The 19960-nt window shown below is 38.5% G+C and overlaps 1 protein-coding gene across 4 annotated transcripts in view; it reads right to left on the minus strand.

Annotated features, from left to right (window-relative positions):
* The window catches only part of ANKRD31 (ankyrin repeat domain 31), a 129805-nt gene that overhangs the window by 77510 nt on the left and 32335 nt on the right, over positions 1-19960 (minus strand). For all 4 annotated transcript variants that reach the window (XM_055536579.1, XM_055536578.1, XM_055536581.1 and 1 more), the window contains 2 exons: positions 18671-18771; positions 759-914 (listed from right to left, as the gene is read on the minus strand). In XM_055536579.1, coding sequence (XP_055392554.1) covers positions 759-914; positions 18671-18771 — 257 coding nt within the window. The remainder of the gene's footprint in view (positions 1-758; positions 915-18670; positions 18772-19960) is intronic.

The raw sequence follows: 19960 nt of genomic DNA on the forward strand, positions 1-19960 counted from the left end.
AACCCAGGTCCTGCTAAAGTAAGTTCTGGGGAGCCCTTGTATCACCACTTATCTGTGGATTGTGCCGCTGATCTCTGTCTATCAAAAGACTTTATGCACTGTTTCATACGCCAAGAAAGGCTAGAAACAACAGTAAAAGCAAGGACACATAAAAGGTGCTGGCCCAGTGCTGCTCACTGCTTTAAGTACGTAAGCGCCACTGAGGAATCATTCCTCTCCAAGAGAATATGCCAGGTTCTCCCCACAGGAAGACTGTACCAGAGATCCAACCTGGCAGAAAGATTGCTCTTTCTGAACTTCCTGCTCTGCCCTCTCCAACTCATCTAGTCTGTTCTCTTCATTTCCCTGGCAACTGTTTTGCTGTCCCTCTACCATTAATTTTCCCAGGAGCTCAATGTATCACCAGCTTCTTTCAGCTCTGAACCTCATTCCTCTTCCATTAAAAGCTGAGTCTCACAGTAACAATGCTCACACAAAGCCAGCAAGCTGGCCCCAGGAGCCCCATCCCTCTGTGGCAGCTGCTGCACGTGGCCCACCAGGTGGGCCCAGGGAGGCACAACCTTTGAAGGGGAAATGCCCCTCCCCTTATCTTACCACTTCCTGGAGAGGATGGTGAAGCATCACCTAAGAAGAAAAATTACTTGGAAGCTTTCTGTTTGAGGCTTGCCTTAAGCCTACTTTGCCATAATTTCATAGCAGTAATTCAGCTGAAACAAAAAACACTCTCAAGATAACTGTAGGTGGTAACCACAACCTACCGGCATAACTTGGCTGATTAACATTTCCACCTTTTTTGATATAATGATGAACAAGACCAGTATCATTGTGCACAGCAGCTTTATACAGTAAGTTCTCTCCAAAAATGTTTCTCCGGTTAATGTTAGCAAGAGTTACTTTATCCATCTTCATTTTTTCTGAAATAAAGACATGAACAAAAGAAAACCAAAAATATAAATAGTTCTTACTTGAAAATCAAGAGGAACATCAGTAACAGAATGATTTCAGTTAACATTCTAGAATAGAGATATATCATATTATGAAGGAGTATTTCATTCATTAACCCAACTATAACGGTATCTACATGTAAAAAGGTGAAAGAGGTGAATGTCATTAGTTTGAAATATTTGTGTAAACTATAGATCATGTAAGCATTTATGTTGATTGAAACTCTAGGAAAGCTGCATATGTAAGGAGACTAACAGATTATTTTCTTAGAAGTTCTCATAATGAAAGGGACTATTTAGATGTTATTACACCTAACAAAATGTTACAGTACCGAAATGTCTTATAAAACCATGAAGAGAAAATCTCAGAACTGTATCAGAAAGATACAAAAATTACCTCCAGGAAAACCAGAAAAAAGAATGCTACTAAATTTTCTTTCTTTGCTAAAAATAATTGTCATGAAATTAAATAAAGGACTATGATCTTCAGCTGTATAGTAGTTTTGACTTCCTAAGCCAGGAAATACACCATTAAAATAGTTCTCCAGGTTCTGCATCAGTTCAGTTTAGTTCAGTTGCTCAGTCGTGTCCAACTCTTTGCGACACCAAGTATCATTTCTCCACCGTGCCTCCTAAAATACTGAAACTCTTCACTTAGATAACCCAAATCCTGTCCACTTATACAGATAATACTCATTTGGTTTTCCCAAATTTCAGAAAAGCTTTGATGATAGCTTTTCTAGTTTTCATGTAAATACCCTGCTCCATCCTAAAAGGTAACTGAGTACTGCAGCAGATTTTCTCAATGGATCACAATTTAACTGCTTTGTTTTTATGTGATTCTCTCCATTCGGTCCCACTGTAAACTAAAACCAACCAACTGCTGAACACTTGAGCCTACCTTCCCCTACCCCAGACTACAAAGCATTCTGCTCCCACCAGACAAACTATATGTAAAGACCAATAGTCTTTATTCCATATCTGTCTTTGCCAGTTGTACTTTCTATTATAAATATGCAATTTATTAAAAACAAATTAAGAATATAAAAATTTTCAATGAAAACTAAGTTGTGAAAGACATTCACTTCCAATTAGGACTAAATAACTGCTACGACTTACTGTCCCGTTGTAAACAACTAGAAAACTAAATAAAATATACGGGGTGGGGGGGGAACCCTTTATCCAGAAATTAGAAAAACAGATAGTTCAGATCTATGACTCCCTGAGTGAAGGCAGACAATGCAGTGAGACCTAAGGTCACTCTAGCTTCCTGTCTGGGGTTTTCCGAGGATAACACCAGCATACGAGGTGCTCCTGCTGGGCAGAGGAGACAGATCAGCGTCTGGGGAGGCCGGGGTAAAAAAATTTACAGGGCAGGGCACCAGAGATGAGGGTGTAGAGAAAAGGCACCAGAAATCTAGAAAAAGGGCTCTTTGAGTCATTATCTGAATACTAAACCATTCATGGCTAAATAGTCATGAGACTGGGCAAGAAGTACCCAGGAACTATAAATTATTAATAACAACCATCGGAGATCATACAGGCTGGGGAGCATTTACATTCCTGCCCATCTGGGGAGAGAGACTTTGTTGAACAACTGGGGCATTTAGAGAGACCTTTAGTGGGTCATATCTTAGGGGCAGAGCTAAACTAGTCCTAGAGTAAGGCCTACACTAGACCTACCTAACCAGGATTTTCTAAATGTATTGAAAGGACCAAGCTGATCTTTAAGTAACTTGTTGGCCAAAACAAAAATAAACACTCTTAAAATACAGAGAATAACACTCAATAATATAAGCTGCATACAGATTTTCAATTGTTCTCACTGTAAAGGCCTGTGCCTTTGTCAAAACTCAGGGTTTGCTTCTGAACTCCCTTCTCTTCCACTCATCTACTAATATTTCCCTATATTGATGACAGTACCATGCTGTTTTGATCACCACAGCCATAAAATAATAATAATTCTTGAAATAAGGTAGTGTTAGCTCTCAAAACTTTGTTATCAGAGTTGTCTATTTAGATCCTTTGCATTCCATATGAATTTTAGAACCAGCTTTTGAATTTCTACCAAAAAAAAAAAAAATCCTATAGGGATTTTGACTAAGATTGTGTAGATTCCATAAATATATCTCAGCAGAAAAAAATCTTAATCATATTGAGTCTTCTGACTCAATGAACAAGGTATGTTTCCATTTCTCTCCATCAAATTTTGTTCTCTACGTGTAACATCTTCTAGGTTTCAGCATACCTGTCTTTTACATCATTTGTTAAATTTTATCTGTATTTCACATTTTTTGAAATTTCAGCATAAATTTCACTTCCTAATTGTTTGGCTTTCAAATTTAACTTTCTAATTGTTTGTTGCTAGAATACAGAAGTGTAATTAATATTAGTATATTGATCTTTTATGTTGCAACTTTGCTAAACTCACTTATAGTTGCTTTTATTGTAGTTTCCATCAGATTTTCTACAGACGATCATGTGACTTGTGACTAAAGACGGTTTTCTTTCAATGATCAAAGGAAGTAGTGAGAAAAGACTTTCCTATCTTATTTCTGATCTTGGGGGAAAAGCACTAAGTCTTTCACCATTAAGTATGAGAGCTGTGTATCTTCTTGTAGATGCCCTTTATCCTCAGGTTGACCCAGTTCCCCTCTGTTATAAATTTGCTGAGTTTTTATCAGTAATGGATATTCAGTTCAGTTCAGTCACTCAGTCATGTCCGACTCTTTGGACCCCATGAATTGCAGCACGCCAGGCCTCCCTGTCCATCACCAACTCCCGGAGTTCACTCAGACTCATGTCCATCGAGTCAGTGATGCCATCCAGCCATCTCATCCTCTGTCGTCCCCTTCTCCTCCTGCCCCCAGTCCCTCCAAGCATCAGAGTCTTTTCCAATGAGTCAACTCTTCACATGAGGTGGCCAAAGTACTGGAGTTTCAGCCTGAGCATCATTCCTTCCAAAGAAATCCCAGGGCTGATCTCCTTGCAGTCCAAGAGACTCTCAAGAGTCTTCTCCAACACCACACTTCAAAAGCATCAATTCTTCGGCGCTCAGCCTTCTTATTAGGTGTTACCAAAATCTTTCTCTGCATCATGTACTGAGGTGATCATATGGTTCTTCTCTTTTAGCTTATTAATATAACAAATTACAGTGTTTGAATTTCAAATGTAAAGTCAACCCAACATTCCTGTGATAAATCTCACTTGGTTACAATGCACATATGCACATATGTTGCATATGATTTGCTAAAATTGTTTAGATTTTTGCATCTCTGCTTATGAAGGATACTGAACTGCAGTTTTCTGTTCTTATAATGTCTTTGATTTTTTTTATCAGTTTAATGGTGACCTCATAAGATAAGCTGGAAACAGTTCCTCATCATCAGGTTTTTGGAAGAGTTTGTGAAGAACTCTGTCCTGGCTTCCCTGGTGGCTCAGAGGGTAAAGCATCTGCCTGCAATGCGGGAGACCCGGGTTTGAACCCTGAGTTGGGTAGACCCCGTGGAGAAGAAAATGGCAACCCACTCCAGTATTCTTGCCTAGAGAATCCCAAGGACGGAGGAGCCTGGTAGGCTACAGTTCATGGGGTCGCAAAGAGTCAGACACGACTGAGCAATTTCACTTCACTCACTTTGTGAAGAACTGGTATTATTTCTTCCTAGCTGTTCAGCAGAATTCACTATTAAAGGTATAATGGACTGAAGTATATCTTCACAAAATTCATGTGTTGAAGCCCTAATATAATAGGGTTGGCATCCTTATAAAAAAGGAAGAAACACTGAAGCTCTCTGCACACACAAAAAAGTCACTGCAGGAAGGCACTGTCTGAAAGCCAGGAAGAGAGGTCTCAGCAGAAACAGAATTTTGTAGCACCTCAGTTGTGGACTATCATGGCATCTGGTCCCATAACTTCATGGGAAATAGATGGGGAAACAGTGGAAATAGTGGCAGACTTTTTTTTTCTGGGCTCCAAAATCACTGCAGATGGTGACTGCAGCCATGAAATTAAAAGACACTCCTTGGAAGGAAAGTTATGACCAACCTAGATAGCATATTCAAAAGCAGAGACATTACTTTGCCAACAAAGGTCCGTCTAGTCAAGGCTATGGTTTTTCCAGTGGTCATGTATGGATGTGAGAGTTGGACTGTGAGGAAAGCTGAGCACCAAAGAATTGATGCTTTTGAACTGTGGTGTTGGAGAAGACTCTTGAGAGTCCCTTGGACTGCAAGGAGATCCACCCAGTCCATTCTGAAGGAGATCAGCCCTGGGATTTCTTTGGAAGGAATGATGCTGAAACTGAAACTCCAGGACTTTGGCCACCTCATGCGAAGAGTTGACTCTTTGGAAAAGACTCTGATGCTGGGAGGGATTGGGGGCAGGAGGAGAAGGGGATGACAGAGGATGAGATGGCTGGATGGCATCACTGACTCGATGGACATGAGTCTGAGTGAACTCCAGGAGTTGGTGATGGACGGGAGGCCTGGCGTGCTGCGATTCATGGGGTCGCAGAGTCGGACACGACTGAGCGACTGAACTGAACTGAACTGTGGACTTTCAGCCTCTAGAACTATGAGAAAATAAGTTTCTGTTGTTTAGGCCACCCAGTTTGTAGTACTCAGTTATGTTAGCCTTAGTCAACTAATAAGGAAGCATCTTGGCCTAGAAGTTTTTTTGGTTTGTTGTTGTTTGTTGATTTGCTTTTTGGTGGGGAAGTTTTGAAATAAAGATGAAATTTACTTAGTAGATTTGTTATTACTCAGGTTGCCCATTGCTTTATAATACTTATGTCTGTCAAGGCATTTGTCCATTTCATCTAATGCATCAGCAAAAAGTTGTTCATAATATTCCCTTATTATCCTTTTGCATATCTGTAGACTAGGTCATGATGTCACCTCTCTTACTTCTGACGTTGGTAATCTGTGCTTCTCTTTTTTTTCCTGGTCAGTTTGAGAAAGGTTTATCAATTTTACTGATCTCCAAGATTACTTTTATTGATTTTCCTTATTATTTTTCTGTTTTAAATTTCATTGATTTTTGCTTTACCATTGTTTTCTCCTTTACCATTTCCTCTGTTTACTCTGGATTTCATTCACTCTTTTTTTTCTTGTTCCTTAAGTTAGAAGCTGGTATCACTGATTTGAGAGGGTTCTTTATTTCTAACATAGGCATTTAGTACTACAATTTCCCCCATCACTCTTTTCATGACATCTTCATGAAATTAGCTATTATTGACTATTAGTATTAGTTGACTAAGGCTAACATAACTGAGTACTACAAACTGGGTGACTTAAACAACAGAAACTTATTTTCTCATAGGTCTAGAGGCTGAAAGTCCACAATTAAGGTGCTACATAATTCTGTTTCTGCTGAGACCTCTCTTTCTGGCTTTGAGACGGTGCCTTCCTACAGTGACTTTTTTGTGTGTGCTATGTTGTATTTTCACTCTATTTTAGCTAAACATATTCTCAAATTTCCTTTAAATTTCTTTGACCCATGGGTTATTTTAAAGTGTGTTACTTACTTTCCAAATATCTCAAGATTTTATAGAGATCTGTTACTGATCTTCTGTTAATTCTATTTGGAATCATAAAAAACACTTTATGATATTAATCCTTTTATGTGTATTGATACTTCTTTTATGGTTCAGCATATAAACTATCTTGATAAATATTCTGAGTCCATTTGAAAAAAATATGTTATCTTCTGACCTTGAGTGGAAAGTTACACAGATGTTAAACAGACCGAGCTGTCTGATAGCATTGTTTGAATCCCCTCTATCCTTACTGTCCACTTCAGTCACTATAATGAGTTAACGATCAGTGAAGACTGGCATTAAAATCACTGACTATAATTGTGGGTTTGTCTATTTCTTCTTGCACTTTTATCAATTTTCGCTTCATGTATTTTGAAACTCTGTTATTAACAGAATAATTGTTTACTTCAGAGAGATACCCAGGAGTGGAACTGCTGGATGATACTGTAGCTCCCACTTTTTGAGGAATCCCCACACTGTTTTCCATAGTGACTGTACCAATTTACATTTCTCACCAACAGGGCACAGCGTTTCCTTTTCTCAACATCCTCCCTAACACTTGTCATTTACTGTCTTTTTGATAACAGCCATTTTAACAGGGGTGAGATGATATCTCATTGCGGTTTTGACTTGCACTTCCCTGATGATTTGTGACGTGGAGCACCTTTTCATGTGTCTGTGGCCATCTATTTGTCTTCTTTGGAATAACATCTATTCAGATCCTCTGTGAAAACACTAACTAGAAAAGATGCATGCACCCTTACGTTCACTGCAGCATTTTTAGAGATATAGAAGCAACCTAACTGTCCATTAATAGATGAATGGATAAAGATGTGACATATGTATACGATGAAATATTACTGTTGTTTGCTGCTCAGTCATGTCCTACTTTTTGCGACCCCATGGATTACAACATACCAGGCTTCCCTGTCCTTCTCTATCTCCCACAGTTTGCTCAAACTCATGTCCATTGAGTCAATAATGCCATCCAACTATCTCATCCTCTGTCACCTCCTTCTCCTCCTGCCCTCAATCTTTCCCAGGCTCAGGGTCTTTTCCAATGAGACGGTTCTTCGTGTCAGGTGGCCAAAGTATTGGAGCTTCAGTTTCAGCATCAGTCCCTCTGATGAATATTCAGGGTTGATTTCCTTTAGGACTGACTGGTTCGATCTCCTTGCTGTCCAAGGGACTCTCAAGAGTCTTCTCCAACACCACAGTTCAAAAGCATCAATTCTTCAGCACTCAGTCTTCTTTATGATCCAACTCTCATATGCATGTATTACTGGAAAAACCGTAGCTTTGACCATACGGACCTTTGTCGGCAAAGTGATGTCTCTGTTTTTTATGATCACATGGATCACAGTCTTGTGTGCCTCAATGAAACTATGAGCTATGTCATGTAGGGCCATCCAAGATGGACAGGTCATGGGGGAGAGTTCTGACAAAACATGGTCCATTGGAGAAGGGAATTACAAACCACGTCAGCATTCTTGCCTTGAGAACCCCATGAACAATATGAAAAGGTAAAAATGGAGTATTACACAGCCATAAAAAGAGTGAAATCTTCCCCTATGCAACAACATGGGTGGACATAAAGGGTATTAAGTGAAACAAGTCAGACAGAGAAAGACAAACACTGTACAATTTCCCTTATATATGGAATCTAAAAAACAAAACAAATGAACAAACGTAACAAAACAGAAACAGAGTCACAGGTTCAGAAAACCAACAGGTGGCTGCCAGAGTGGAGGGAGTGAGGGGACAAGAGAAACAGGTAAGAGATCCTAAGAGGTACAAAACTCCAGTTGCAAAATAAATGAGGCCCAGGTATAAGTGTACAGTGTGAGAATACAGTAATATGTAATATCTTTGTATGGTAAAAGATGGTATCTAGACTTATCATAATGATCAATTTAAAATGTACAGAAACACTGAATCACTATAAAGCCAATGCAAAGTTGAGGTCATTACACTTCAAAAATAAACAAGCAAATAAACAAACTCATTGGAAAAGAGACAACATTTGTGGTTATTGGGAGTAAGGGGAAGGGGTTGGGGGGATTGCATCAAGGCAGTCAAAAGGCATAAACTCCCTGTTATAAATAAGTACTAGGGATATAATGTACAATATGATAAATATAATTAACACTGCTGTATATTATGTGTGAAAGTGGTTAAGAGTCAATCCTAAGACTTCTTAACACAAGGAAAAAAATTTTTTTCTATTTCTTTAATTTTGTATCTATATAAGATGATGGATGTCCACTAAACTTACTGGGTAATCATTTCATGATATATAATGTCAAATCATTATGTTGTACACCTTAAATTTATACCAAGCTGTATGTCAATTATATCTCAACAAAACTGGAAGAAAAAAGAGAGAAAAATTATTTAGAATTATTATGTACTCTTGGGGAAGAGATCTCCCTGTAGCTCAAATGGTAAAGACTCTACCTGTGATGCAAGAGATCAGGGTTCGATCCCTGGGTCAGGAAGATCCCCTGGAAAAGGGACTGGCAACCCACTCCAGTATTCTTGCCTGGAGAATCCCATGGACAGAGGAGCCAGGTGGGTTACAGTCCGTGGGGTCACAAAGAGTTGGACACAACTGAGTGACTCACACACACACACACACACACACACACACTTGGGGAAGTAACCCCTGCATCATTATGGAATAACTTTATCCCTGCTAAGATTCTTTGTTATAAAATTTACTCTGTCTGGTACTAATGATGTATTATATAATGTATTATAGTTCATAATATATGCTGTTCTATATAACAGTATATAGTGACTTCAGCCGTCTTCTAATTTGTGTGGTAAGATAAATAATGGTCCTCCAAAGATGTTCATATCTTTTTTTTGAGAGTTGCAATATTTTATATAAACACGTATCTCTTCTTTTTCAAATTCTTTTCCCATTTAGGTTGGTATATTATGTTCAGCAAAGTTCCCTGTGCTATACAGTAAGTCCTTGTTGGTTATCCATTTTAAATATAGCAGTGTGTACAGTTCCATCCCAAACTCCCTAACTATCCCTCCCCTATCACTCTTTCCCCTGGTAACCTTAAGTGTGTTCTCTAAGTCTGTGAGTCTGTCTCTGTTTTGTAAATGAATTCATTTCTATCATTTCTTTTTTAGATTCCATATACGGGATATCATACAATATTTCTCTTTCTCTGACTTCCTTCACTCAGGATGACAATTTCTAGGTCTATCCATGTTGCTGCTGCTGCTGCTGCTAAGTCGCTTCAGTCGTGTCCGACTCTGTGTGACCCCACAGACAGCAGCCCACCAGGCTCTCCCGTCCCTGGGATTCTCCAGGCAAGAAAACTGGAGTGGGTTGCCATTTCCTTCTCCAATGCATGAAAGTGAAAAGTGAAAGGGAAGTCGCTCAGTCGTGTCCAACTCTTTGTGACCCCATGGACTGTAGCCTACCAGGCTCTTCCGTCCATGGGATTTCCCAGGCAAGAGTACTGGAGTGGGGTGCCATTGCCTTCTCCATTGCAAATGGCATTATTTCATTTGTTTTAATGGTTAAGTAATATTCCATTGTACATATGTACCACATCATCCTTATCCATTCCCTTGTTGATGAGTATTAAGTTGTTTCCATGCCTTAGCTATTGTAAACAATGCTGCAATGAACACTGGCGTGCATGAATCCTTTCAGACCATGTTTTTCTCCCAATATGTGTCCAGGAGTAGGATTGCAGGATCATATGGTAGCTCTATTTTTAGTTTTGAAAGCAACCTCCATACTGTTCTCCATTGTTCAGTTCAGTTTGGTCACTCAGTCGTGTCCAGCTCTTTGCAACCTCATGGACTGCAGAACGCCAGGCTTCCCTGTCCATCACCAACTCCTGGAGGTTGCTCAAACTCATGTCCATCGAGTCAGTGATGCCATCCAACCATCTCATCCTCTGTCATCCTCTTCTCCTCCCACCTTAAATCTTTCGCAACATCAGGGTCTTTTCCAGTGAGTCAGTTCTTCGCATCAGGTGGCCAAAGTATTGGAGTTTCAGCTTCAGCCTTCCAATGAATACTCAGGACTGATTTCCTTTAGGATGAACTGGTTGGATCTCCTTGCAGTCCAAGGGACTCTCAAGAGTCTTCTCCAACATCACAGTTCAAAAGCATCAATTCTTTGGTGCTCAGCTTTCTTTACAGTCCAACTCTTACATCATTATATAATCACTGGAAAAACCATCGGCAAAGTAATGTCTCTGCTTTTTAATATGCTGTCTAGGTTAGTCATAGCTTTTCTTCCAAGGAGTGAGCATCTTTTAATTCCATGCCTGCAGTGATTTTGGAGGCCCCCAAAATAAAGTCTGTCACTGTTTCAACTGTTTCCCTATCTATTTGCCATGAAGTGATGGGACTGGATGCCATGATCTTAGTTTTCTGAATGTTGTGTTTTAAGTCAACTTTTTCACTCTTCTCGTTCACTTTCATCAAGAGGCACTTTAGTTCTTCTTCGCTTTCTGCCATAGTGGCTATACCAATTTGCATTCCCACCAATGGTGTTGGAGGGTTCCCTTCTCTCCACACTCCCTCTAGCATTTATTGTTTGTAGATTTTTTGAAGATAGCCATTTTGACTGGTGTGAAATGATATCTCACTGTAGTTTTGATTTGCATTTCTCTTAGTAATTAGTGATGTTGAACATTTTTTCATGTGCCTCTTGGCCATCTGTATGCCTTCTTTTGAGAAATGTCTATTTAGCTCTTCAGCCCATTTTTTGATTGATTTGTTTGTTTTGATATTATGCCACATGAGCTATTTATAAATTCTGAAGACTAATCCCTTGTTGGTCACATCATTTGCAACTATTTCCTTCCAATCTGTTGTTTTGTTTACAGCTTCCTTCATATCTTAATCCTCCAAACCCTGAGAATGTTCTCTTATAGACAGGAAAAGAGATTTTGCAGATGTGATTAAGGATCTAGAGAAGAGAATCTTACCATGGATTATCTGGGTATCTATATAATCACAAGAATTCTTTAAAGATGAAAGGGTTGGTGGGAATGTAAATTGGTGTGGCCACTTTGCAAAAGAGTATGGAGGTTTCTCAAAAAAATAAAAATAGAACTACCACATGACCCAGTAACTCCTATCCTGGGTATACATATGAAAAAAACAACAATATTAATTTAAAAAGATACATGTACCCCAATGGTCATAGTAGCATTATTTATAATTGCCAAGATATGGGAGCCACCCAAGTGTCCATCAACAGATGAATGGATAAAGGACATGTGCTATGCATATACAATGGAATATTACTCAGCCATTGTTGTTTAGTTGCTCAGTTGTATGAGACTCTTCGCAACCCCATGGAGTGCAGCCCACCAGGCTGCTCTGTCCATGGGATTTCCCAGGCAAGAATACTGAAGTAGGTTACCACTTCCTTCTCCAGGAGATCTTCTGGACCCAGGGATCAAACCCACTTCTCCTACATTTCAGGTGGATTCTTTACCACTGAGCCACCAGGAACTCAGCCATTAAAAGGAACTAAATTTTACCATTTGCAGGAATATGGATGGATTTGGAGGCTATTATGCTAAGTGAAATAAGTCAGAAAGATAAATACTACATGGTATCCTTCATATGTGAAATCTAAAAAATACAACAAACTAATGATTATAACAAAAAGACTCACAAAGAACAAACTAGTTATCAGTGGGGTGGGGAGGGGCAATATAGGAGTGGGGGAGTGAGAAGTACAAACTGTTGGGTGTGTGACAGGTTACAAGGATATGCTGTACAATATGGGGGATATAGCCAGTATTTTGTAATAACTGCAAGTGGAGTACAACCTTTAAATTTTGTATTAAAAATAAACACAGAGGAAAGGAAAAAGATTAAAGAAGGGAAGGCTAAGTGACAAGAGAAGCACAGATTGGACAGGTGTAGCCAGCAGCAACAGCAGCAGCAGTCAGCAGCAAAGGAATGCCATAGCCTTCAGAAGCTGGAAGGGAAAGGAACACATTTTTCCCTGAGCATAGAGAAGGAGCCAGCCCTGCTGAGACCTTGGTTTTAACTCCCAGCACTCATTTGGACTTCTGACTTCAGGACTGTAAGAGAATGAATTTGTGTTAAGTCACTAACTTTGTTGTAAATTGTTATCACCATAGGAAACGAATACAATTGATGCTAGCAAAGTATATTTTCCCTCTATTCTTTTCATTTTAACTCATTTATGCATTTATATTTCAAATATGTTTCTGAAAGTAAGCATATAGTTTCAGTTCAGTTCAGTTCAGTCGCTCAGTCGTGTCCGACTCTTTGAGACCCCATGAATCGCAGCACGCCAGGCCTCCCTGTCCATCACCAACTCCCGGAGTTCACTCAGACTCACGTCCATCAAGTCAGTGATGCCATCCAGCCATCTCATCCTCTGTTGTCCCCTTCTCCTCCTGCCCCCAGTCCCTCCCAGCATCAGAGTCTTTTCCAATGAGTCAACTCTTCGCATGAGGTGGCCAAAGTACTGGAGTTTCAGCCTTAGCATCATTCCTTACAAAGAAATCCCAGGACTGGTCTCCTTCAGAATGGACTGGTTGGATCTCCTTGCAGTCCAAGGGACTCTCAAGAGTCTTCTCCAGCACCACACTGCAAAAGCATCAATTCTTTGGTGGTCAGCTTTCTTCACAGTCCAACTCTCACATCCATACATGACCACTGGAAAAACCATAGCCTTGACTAGACGAATCTTTGTTGGCAAAGTAATGTCTCTGCTTTTGAACATGCTATCTAGGTTGGTCATAACTTTCCTTCCAAGGAGTAAGCGTCTTTTAATTTCATGGCTGCAGTCACCATCTGCAGTGATTTTGGAGCCCCAAAAAATAAAGTCTGCCACTGTTTCCACTATTTCCCCATCTATTTCCCATGAAGTGATGGGACCGGATGCCATGATCTTTGTTTTCTGAATGTTGAGTTTTAAGCCAACTTTTTCACTCTCCTCTTTCATTTTCATCAAGAGGCTTTTTAGTTCCTCTTCACTTTCTGCCATAAGAGTGGTGTCATCTGCATATCTGAGGTGATTGATATTTCTCCCGGCAATCTTGATTTCAGCTTGTGCTTCTTCCAGCCCAGCATTTCTCAAGATGTACTCTGCATATAAATTAAATAAGCAGGGTGACAATATACAGCCTTGATGGACTGACTCCTTTTCCTATTTGGAACCAGTCTGTTGTTCCATGTCCAGTTCTAACTGTTGCTTCCTGACCTGCATACAAATTTCTCAAGAGGCAGGTCAGGTGGTCTGGTATTCCCATCTCTTTCAGAATTTTCCACAGTTTATTGTAATCCACACAGTCAAAGGCTTTGGCATAGTCAATAAAGCAGAAATAGATGTTTTTCTGGAACTCTCTTGCTTTTTCGATGATCCAGCAAAAACTCTGCTTTTTAACTGACAGTGTCTTAATCATTTATATTCAGTGTGATTGTTAACGTATGGTTGGGTTTGAGCGTATCATCTTATTTTTTTTTTCAATTTTTCTCATCTGTTCTTTATTTTCTTTTCCCTCTTCTACCTCCTTTTGGATTAAAAATGAATATTTTTGTTAATCCATTATATCATCTGTGTTTACTTCTTAATTGTGATTATTTATTTGTTAAAATGTTTTTTTCGGAGTTTATAGTGTATCTTCAATTTATCATGAGTGAGTGAGTAAGTGAAAGTCACTTAGTCGTGTCCGACTCTCTGCGACCCCATGGACTGTAACCCACCAGGCTCTCCTCTGTCCATGGGATTCTCCAGGCAAGAATACTGGAGTGGGTTGCCATTTCCTTCTTCATCAACTTATCACAGTACCTCCAAATGATATCTCCTTACATAAATTTTACAGTGGTATACTTCCATTTCTCCCCTAAAAGTCTTTTTATGTTATATTGCCAGGCATTTTACTTTTATGTACATTTAAAATCTCATAATCAATTGTTATTTTTGTTTAAATAGTCAACTATTCTTTAAAATTGATCAATAAGAAAAAATCTGTATTTTTATCCATCAGTTTAGTCACTCAGTCATGTCCGACTCTTTGCAACCCCATGAACTGCAGCACACCAGGCTTCCCTGTTCATCACCAACTCCTGGAGCTTGCTCAAACTCATGTCCATTGAGTCAGTGATGCCATGCAACCATCTCACCCTCTGTCGTCCCCTTCTCCTCCCGCCTTCAATCTTTCCCAGCATCACGGTCTTTTCCAGTGAGTCAGTTGTTCACATCAGGTGGCCAAACTATTGGAGTATACTCAGGACTCACTTCCTTTAGGATGGACTGGTTGGATCTCCTTGCAGTCCAAGGGACTCTCAAGAGTCTTCACAAACAGTACAGTTAAAAAGCATCAATTCTTCGGCGCTCAGCTTTCTTTATAGCCCAACTCTCATATCCATACATGCCTCCTGGAAAAAAAATTTCCTTGACTAGACAGACCTTTGTCAGCAAAGTAATATCTCTGCTTTTTAACATGCTGTCTAGATTGGTCACAGCTTTTCTTCCAAGGAGCAAGCGTCTTTTAGTTTCATGGCTGCAGTCACCATCTGCAGTGATTTTGGAGCTCAAAAAAAGAAAGTCTGTCACTGTTTCCATTGTTTCCCCATATCTGCCATGAATTGATGGGACCGGATACCATGATCTTACTTTTCTGAACGTTGAGTTTTATCCCGGCCTTTTCACTCTCCTGTTTCACTTTCATCAAGAGGCTCTTTAGTATGTCTTTACTTTCTGCCATAAGGGTGGTTTCATCTGCATATCTAAGGTTATTGATATTTCTCCTGGCAATCTTGATTCCAGCTTGAGCTTCTTCCAGCCCAGCATTTCTCATGATGTACTCTGCAAAGAAGTTAAATAAGCAGGGTGACAATATACAGCTTTGATGCACTCCTTTCCCAATTTTGAAAGAGTTTGTTGTTCCAGTTCTCACTACTGCCTCTTGACCTGCACACAGGTTTCTCAGGAGACAGGTAAGGTGGTCTGGTATTCCCATCTCTTTAAGAATTTTCCACAGTTTGATGGAATAATTTTTATACATATAGTTAACAAGTCCAATGATCTTCAAGGTGCAAATGCAGATTTCCATTGAGTGTCATCTTTCTACTGCCTGAAGAATGTCCTTTAAAATTTCCTATTAATACGGGTCTGCTGCTGATACGTCCTTTCAGCTTTTGTGTGTCTAAAACTATTTCACCTTCACTTCTGAAAGATATTATATTGGGTATGGAATTCTAGGTTCTAGTTATAGAATTCTAGGTATAGAATTTTTTTTAGTACTTTAAAACTGCTGCTTGCATTGTTTCCAACAAGAAATTTGAATCACTCTTATTACATGAAAAAAAAAATAGCTTTTTTTTCCTTATCCACATATTTATAGTCTTCTGATTTCATAAATGACTGAATATTATTTAATTGGTTATATTGTAATTTGTTAACTATTCAATTTAGGTTGTTTCTAAGTCATTTTATTATAGTAAACAATGCCATGATGAACATCCTTATGAAATATATCTACATATTTGAGAAAACATAGCCATAGAATAAATCCCTGTAAGTAGAATTGCTGATTCAAAAGAATTGTGATTTAAAATTCTGAAGAATATAAGTAAACCACCCTGTAAAAAGACTGAACATACACCATTATCAAAAACATATTTTGTTACATTCCTGTCTCTGAGAATTCTCAAATGTTTACTGGCATTCTCTTAGGTGAAAATTACACCTCTTAATTTGCATTTTGTTAAATGTGAATGAGATGTTAATCTTTTCAAGTATTTATGTATTTTTTTCTGTGAATTCCTTGTTCATATCCCTTACCTATGTTCTTTATAGTTAACTGTTTTGTAAGAGGTTTTTGCATACAATTATAATTAACTCCTTGTCATTGTTACTAATATTTCTTCTGTGTTTGATGACTGATTTTCTTTAGGATATTTTTCCATACAATTTTTTTAAAATGAATGTAGTCAATTTTATCATTCTTTTCCCTCTTGGCTTCTGGGTTTGAGCTGTTCTACACAAAGGTTTCTCCAAGATTGCAAAAGATTCACTTGTCTTTTCTTCTAGGGCATTTGTTTTAAACATTTTGGCCAAACAGGAATTAAGTTTGGTATAAGGAATGATACAGGGATGATCCAGTTTTGTGTTTTTCACTACTTATTGCTTAGTTCTCTCTGCCACCAATTTTAGATGCCGTATTTATCACAGACCTGACCCCATATTCCCATTGTATCTGGCTTCTACATCTAAACACTTTATTCTGCTTCATTGACTTATCTGTTGATTCTTGTGCCAGTATCAAATTATTTTAATTTTTATTGCTTTTCTAATTGCTTTCATATTATGTAGAACTGGTTTGTTCCTCTCTATTCTCCCTTGGCTTTTATTTTTTTTTCAGAATTTTCTTGGCTAGTTTTTATATTTACTTTTCCAATTGAAATTTTATATTATTCTCAAGCTAGCCTCCAGACCTATAAAGCAAAAAAAAAAAAAAAAACAATTAACAAATACATGAAATCTGTTTCTGATTGCACTGCCATGCATTTTCAGAATAATTTAGGGAGAAGTTTCTTATAATACTGGATCTTTATTGTCAAGAATACGGTTCTTCTTTCCATTTATTCATCTATTTTATATTCTTCAGCATAATTTTTACACTCTCTTCATGCAGGCATGGCACAATGGCAACCCACTCCAGTCCTCTTGCCTGGAAAATCCCTTGGACAGAGGAGCCTGGTGGGCTGCAGTCCATGGGCACTGAGGGTCATACATGACTGAGCAACTTCACTGTCACTTTTCACTTTCATATACTGGAGAAGGAAATGGCAACCCACTCCAGTGTGCTTGCCTGGAGAATCCCAGGGACGGGGGAGCCTGGTGGGCTGCCATCTATGCAGTCGCACAGAGTCGGACACCACTGAAGTGACTTAGCAGCAGCAGCATATAAGTAGGTATTTTCTCGCTTTTGTAACTATTGTAAATGGGATCTTCTTTATATTTTGAAAATGTGTAATATATATATGTGGAGAAGGCAATGGCACTCCACTCCAGTACTCTTGCCTGGAAAATCCCATGGATGGAGGAGCCTGGTAGGCTGCAGTCCATGGGGTCGCTAAGAGTTGGACATGACTGAGCAACTTCACTTTGACTTTTCACTTTCATGCACTGGAGAAGGAAATGGCCACCCACTCCAGTATTCTTGCCTAGAGAATCCCAGGGATGGAGGAGCCTGGTGGGCTGCCGTCTATGGGGGTGCACAGAGTTGGACACGACTGAAGCGACTTAGCAGCAATGTATATATGAAAGATATTTATTTGTCATCTTTTGTTTTATTACATTTTTTAAAGCATTTTAGCTGGAAATAATTTCAGATTTATAAAACAGTTGTAAAAATAAAACAAAGGATCCACCCATTGTTAACATTTTGCCACCACTTAAATCATTCTCTCTCTCTCTTTATATATACATGCACACAGACATATATACACACAGAAATAACAATTTGTATATACCATGCTCCTTTACTCAGTAATACTTAAGGATATATTCTCTAAAAACAAGGATACTACCTTACATAATGATTAAATTAAGAAAATTCAACACTGATAAAATATTAATCTTTAATCTACAATCCATATCTCAATTCTACCAACTGTCTCACTATCTGTTTTTTGTAACCAGTCTTTTTGCCACTGCTGCTAAGTCGCTTTCTAGGTTCCTATTATTTCTGACAGTTTTAAGTTCATTCTTTCAGGTTTTACATATAGGAACAAAGAAATAACATCTACAAACATAATACGTTTGCCTTCTTTCCTCTATTTATTCTTCTGGGTTTAATTTCCCAAAGCCTATGTTGGCTAGTTACACCACAAAGAGGTCAGACATCTGAATCCAAAAAGGATTCTGAAATTACTGTCTTAAAAGTACCAGTTTAGAAAATACATGACCCTATGAGGTAGAAGTTAAGGATACTGACTGAGCCACCAGGGAAGCTTATAAGGTAGAAGTTAAGGATCAAGTCCTAGTTATACTGCTGATGAGCTGCACAGTGCTGGGGAAAATCCTTTCTGAACTTCCTCATCAGTAAAATGAGAAAGTTGAGATATAATAATCTCTAAATCCTTTTTAGTACCAGAATTCTGTTTCTGTAAGTTACTTATTAAAGAAATAAAGAAAACAGGCCTCACCTGCAAATTTTCTGTTTTTCTTGATCTGTTCTCCATTCTTGAGCCTGGATGAAGGAACAGTCTTCCCTTTACCTTCAATCTTTAAAGCAGGATTCTGCATTCTTGAAAATCAAACGTGTTTTTAAAATTACTATCATGTTGTCCACAAACATTCACAGAGAATCATACCAAATTTTTGACTAATATTTTTTAAAACTCAAAGGTATTTTACTAGGCTGTTGTCATGCATGATGGCAGTTTTATACATGAAGATTGCTCCTGACTAAGCTGCAGATAATTCAGTGACATATATGCCAGTTATTATGGTTTCTAGGCTTATCTTTTTGTCATCTATGGTATCTCTCCTTTAGGGAAAGTCAATCACAAGTGTGAGTATTCTGAGTCTCTTGTCCTTCACTCCCCACCTAGGCATGCCACTATCTACTCTATTGCCAACTTCTAGGGAAAAAGAGGCAGGCTCTCTGCAAGAAAGAAAGGACTTGCCATGTAGTATGGCACTGATCAAAAACTGTAAAAAACTGAGATAAGAACAGACATATAGATCAATGAAACAGAAAAGAGAATTCCAAAATAAACCTACTCATATATGGTCAATTAATCTATGACAAAGGAGCCAAGAATATACCGTGGGGAAAGGATAGTCTCTTCAATAAATGGTGTTACGAAAACTGGACAGACAACGATCTTAGACCACATACAAAAATCAACTCTAAATGGAGTAAAGACTTAAACACAAGACATGAAACCATAAAACTCCTAGGAAGAAATGTAAGTAAGCACCTTGACATCAGTCATGGAAATGATTTTTTGTATTTCACACCAAAAGCAAAAATAAACATCTGAAACTACATCAAAGTTTCCGTATAGACAATGAAACTATCAAAAAAAAAAAAAAAAAAAACTACCAAAGGGAGAAAATATTTGCAAATCATATATCTGAAAAGGAGTTAATATCCAAAACATATAAAGAACTCATACAACTCAACAACAAAACAGAAAATGAATCCGATTAAAAAATGTGAGAGGAGCTAAAGAGACATTTCCAAAGAAAGCATCCAAATGGCCCACCATCCAAATGGTACATGAAAAGCTGCTCAGCATCACTAGTCATCAGGGAAATGTAGATTAAAACCACAATAAGATATCACCCCATACCAGTCAGAATGGTCATTATCAAACAGTCTACAAATAATAAATGCTGGAGAGGGTGCAGAGAAAAGGGAGCCTTCATGCACTGTTGCTGGGAATGTAAATTAGTGTAACCGCTATAGAAAACAGTATGGCGATTCC

This window comes from Bubalus kerabau, chromosome 10 (genome assembly GCF_029407905.1).
Source record: "Bubalus kerabau isolate K-KA32 ecotype Philippines breed swamp buffalo chromosome 10, PCC_UOA_SB_1v2, whole genome shotgun sequence".
Lineage (NCBI taxonomy): Eukaryota > Metazoa > Chordata > Mammalia > Artiodactyla > Bovidae > Bubalus > Bubalus kerabau.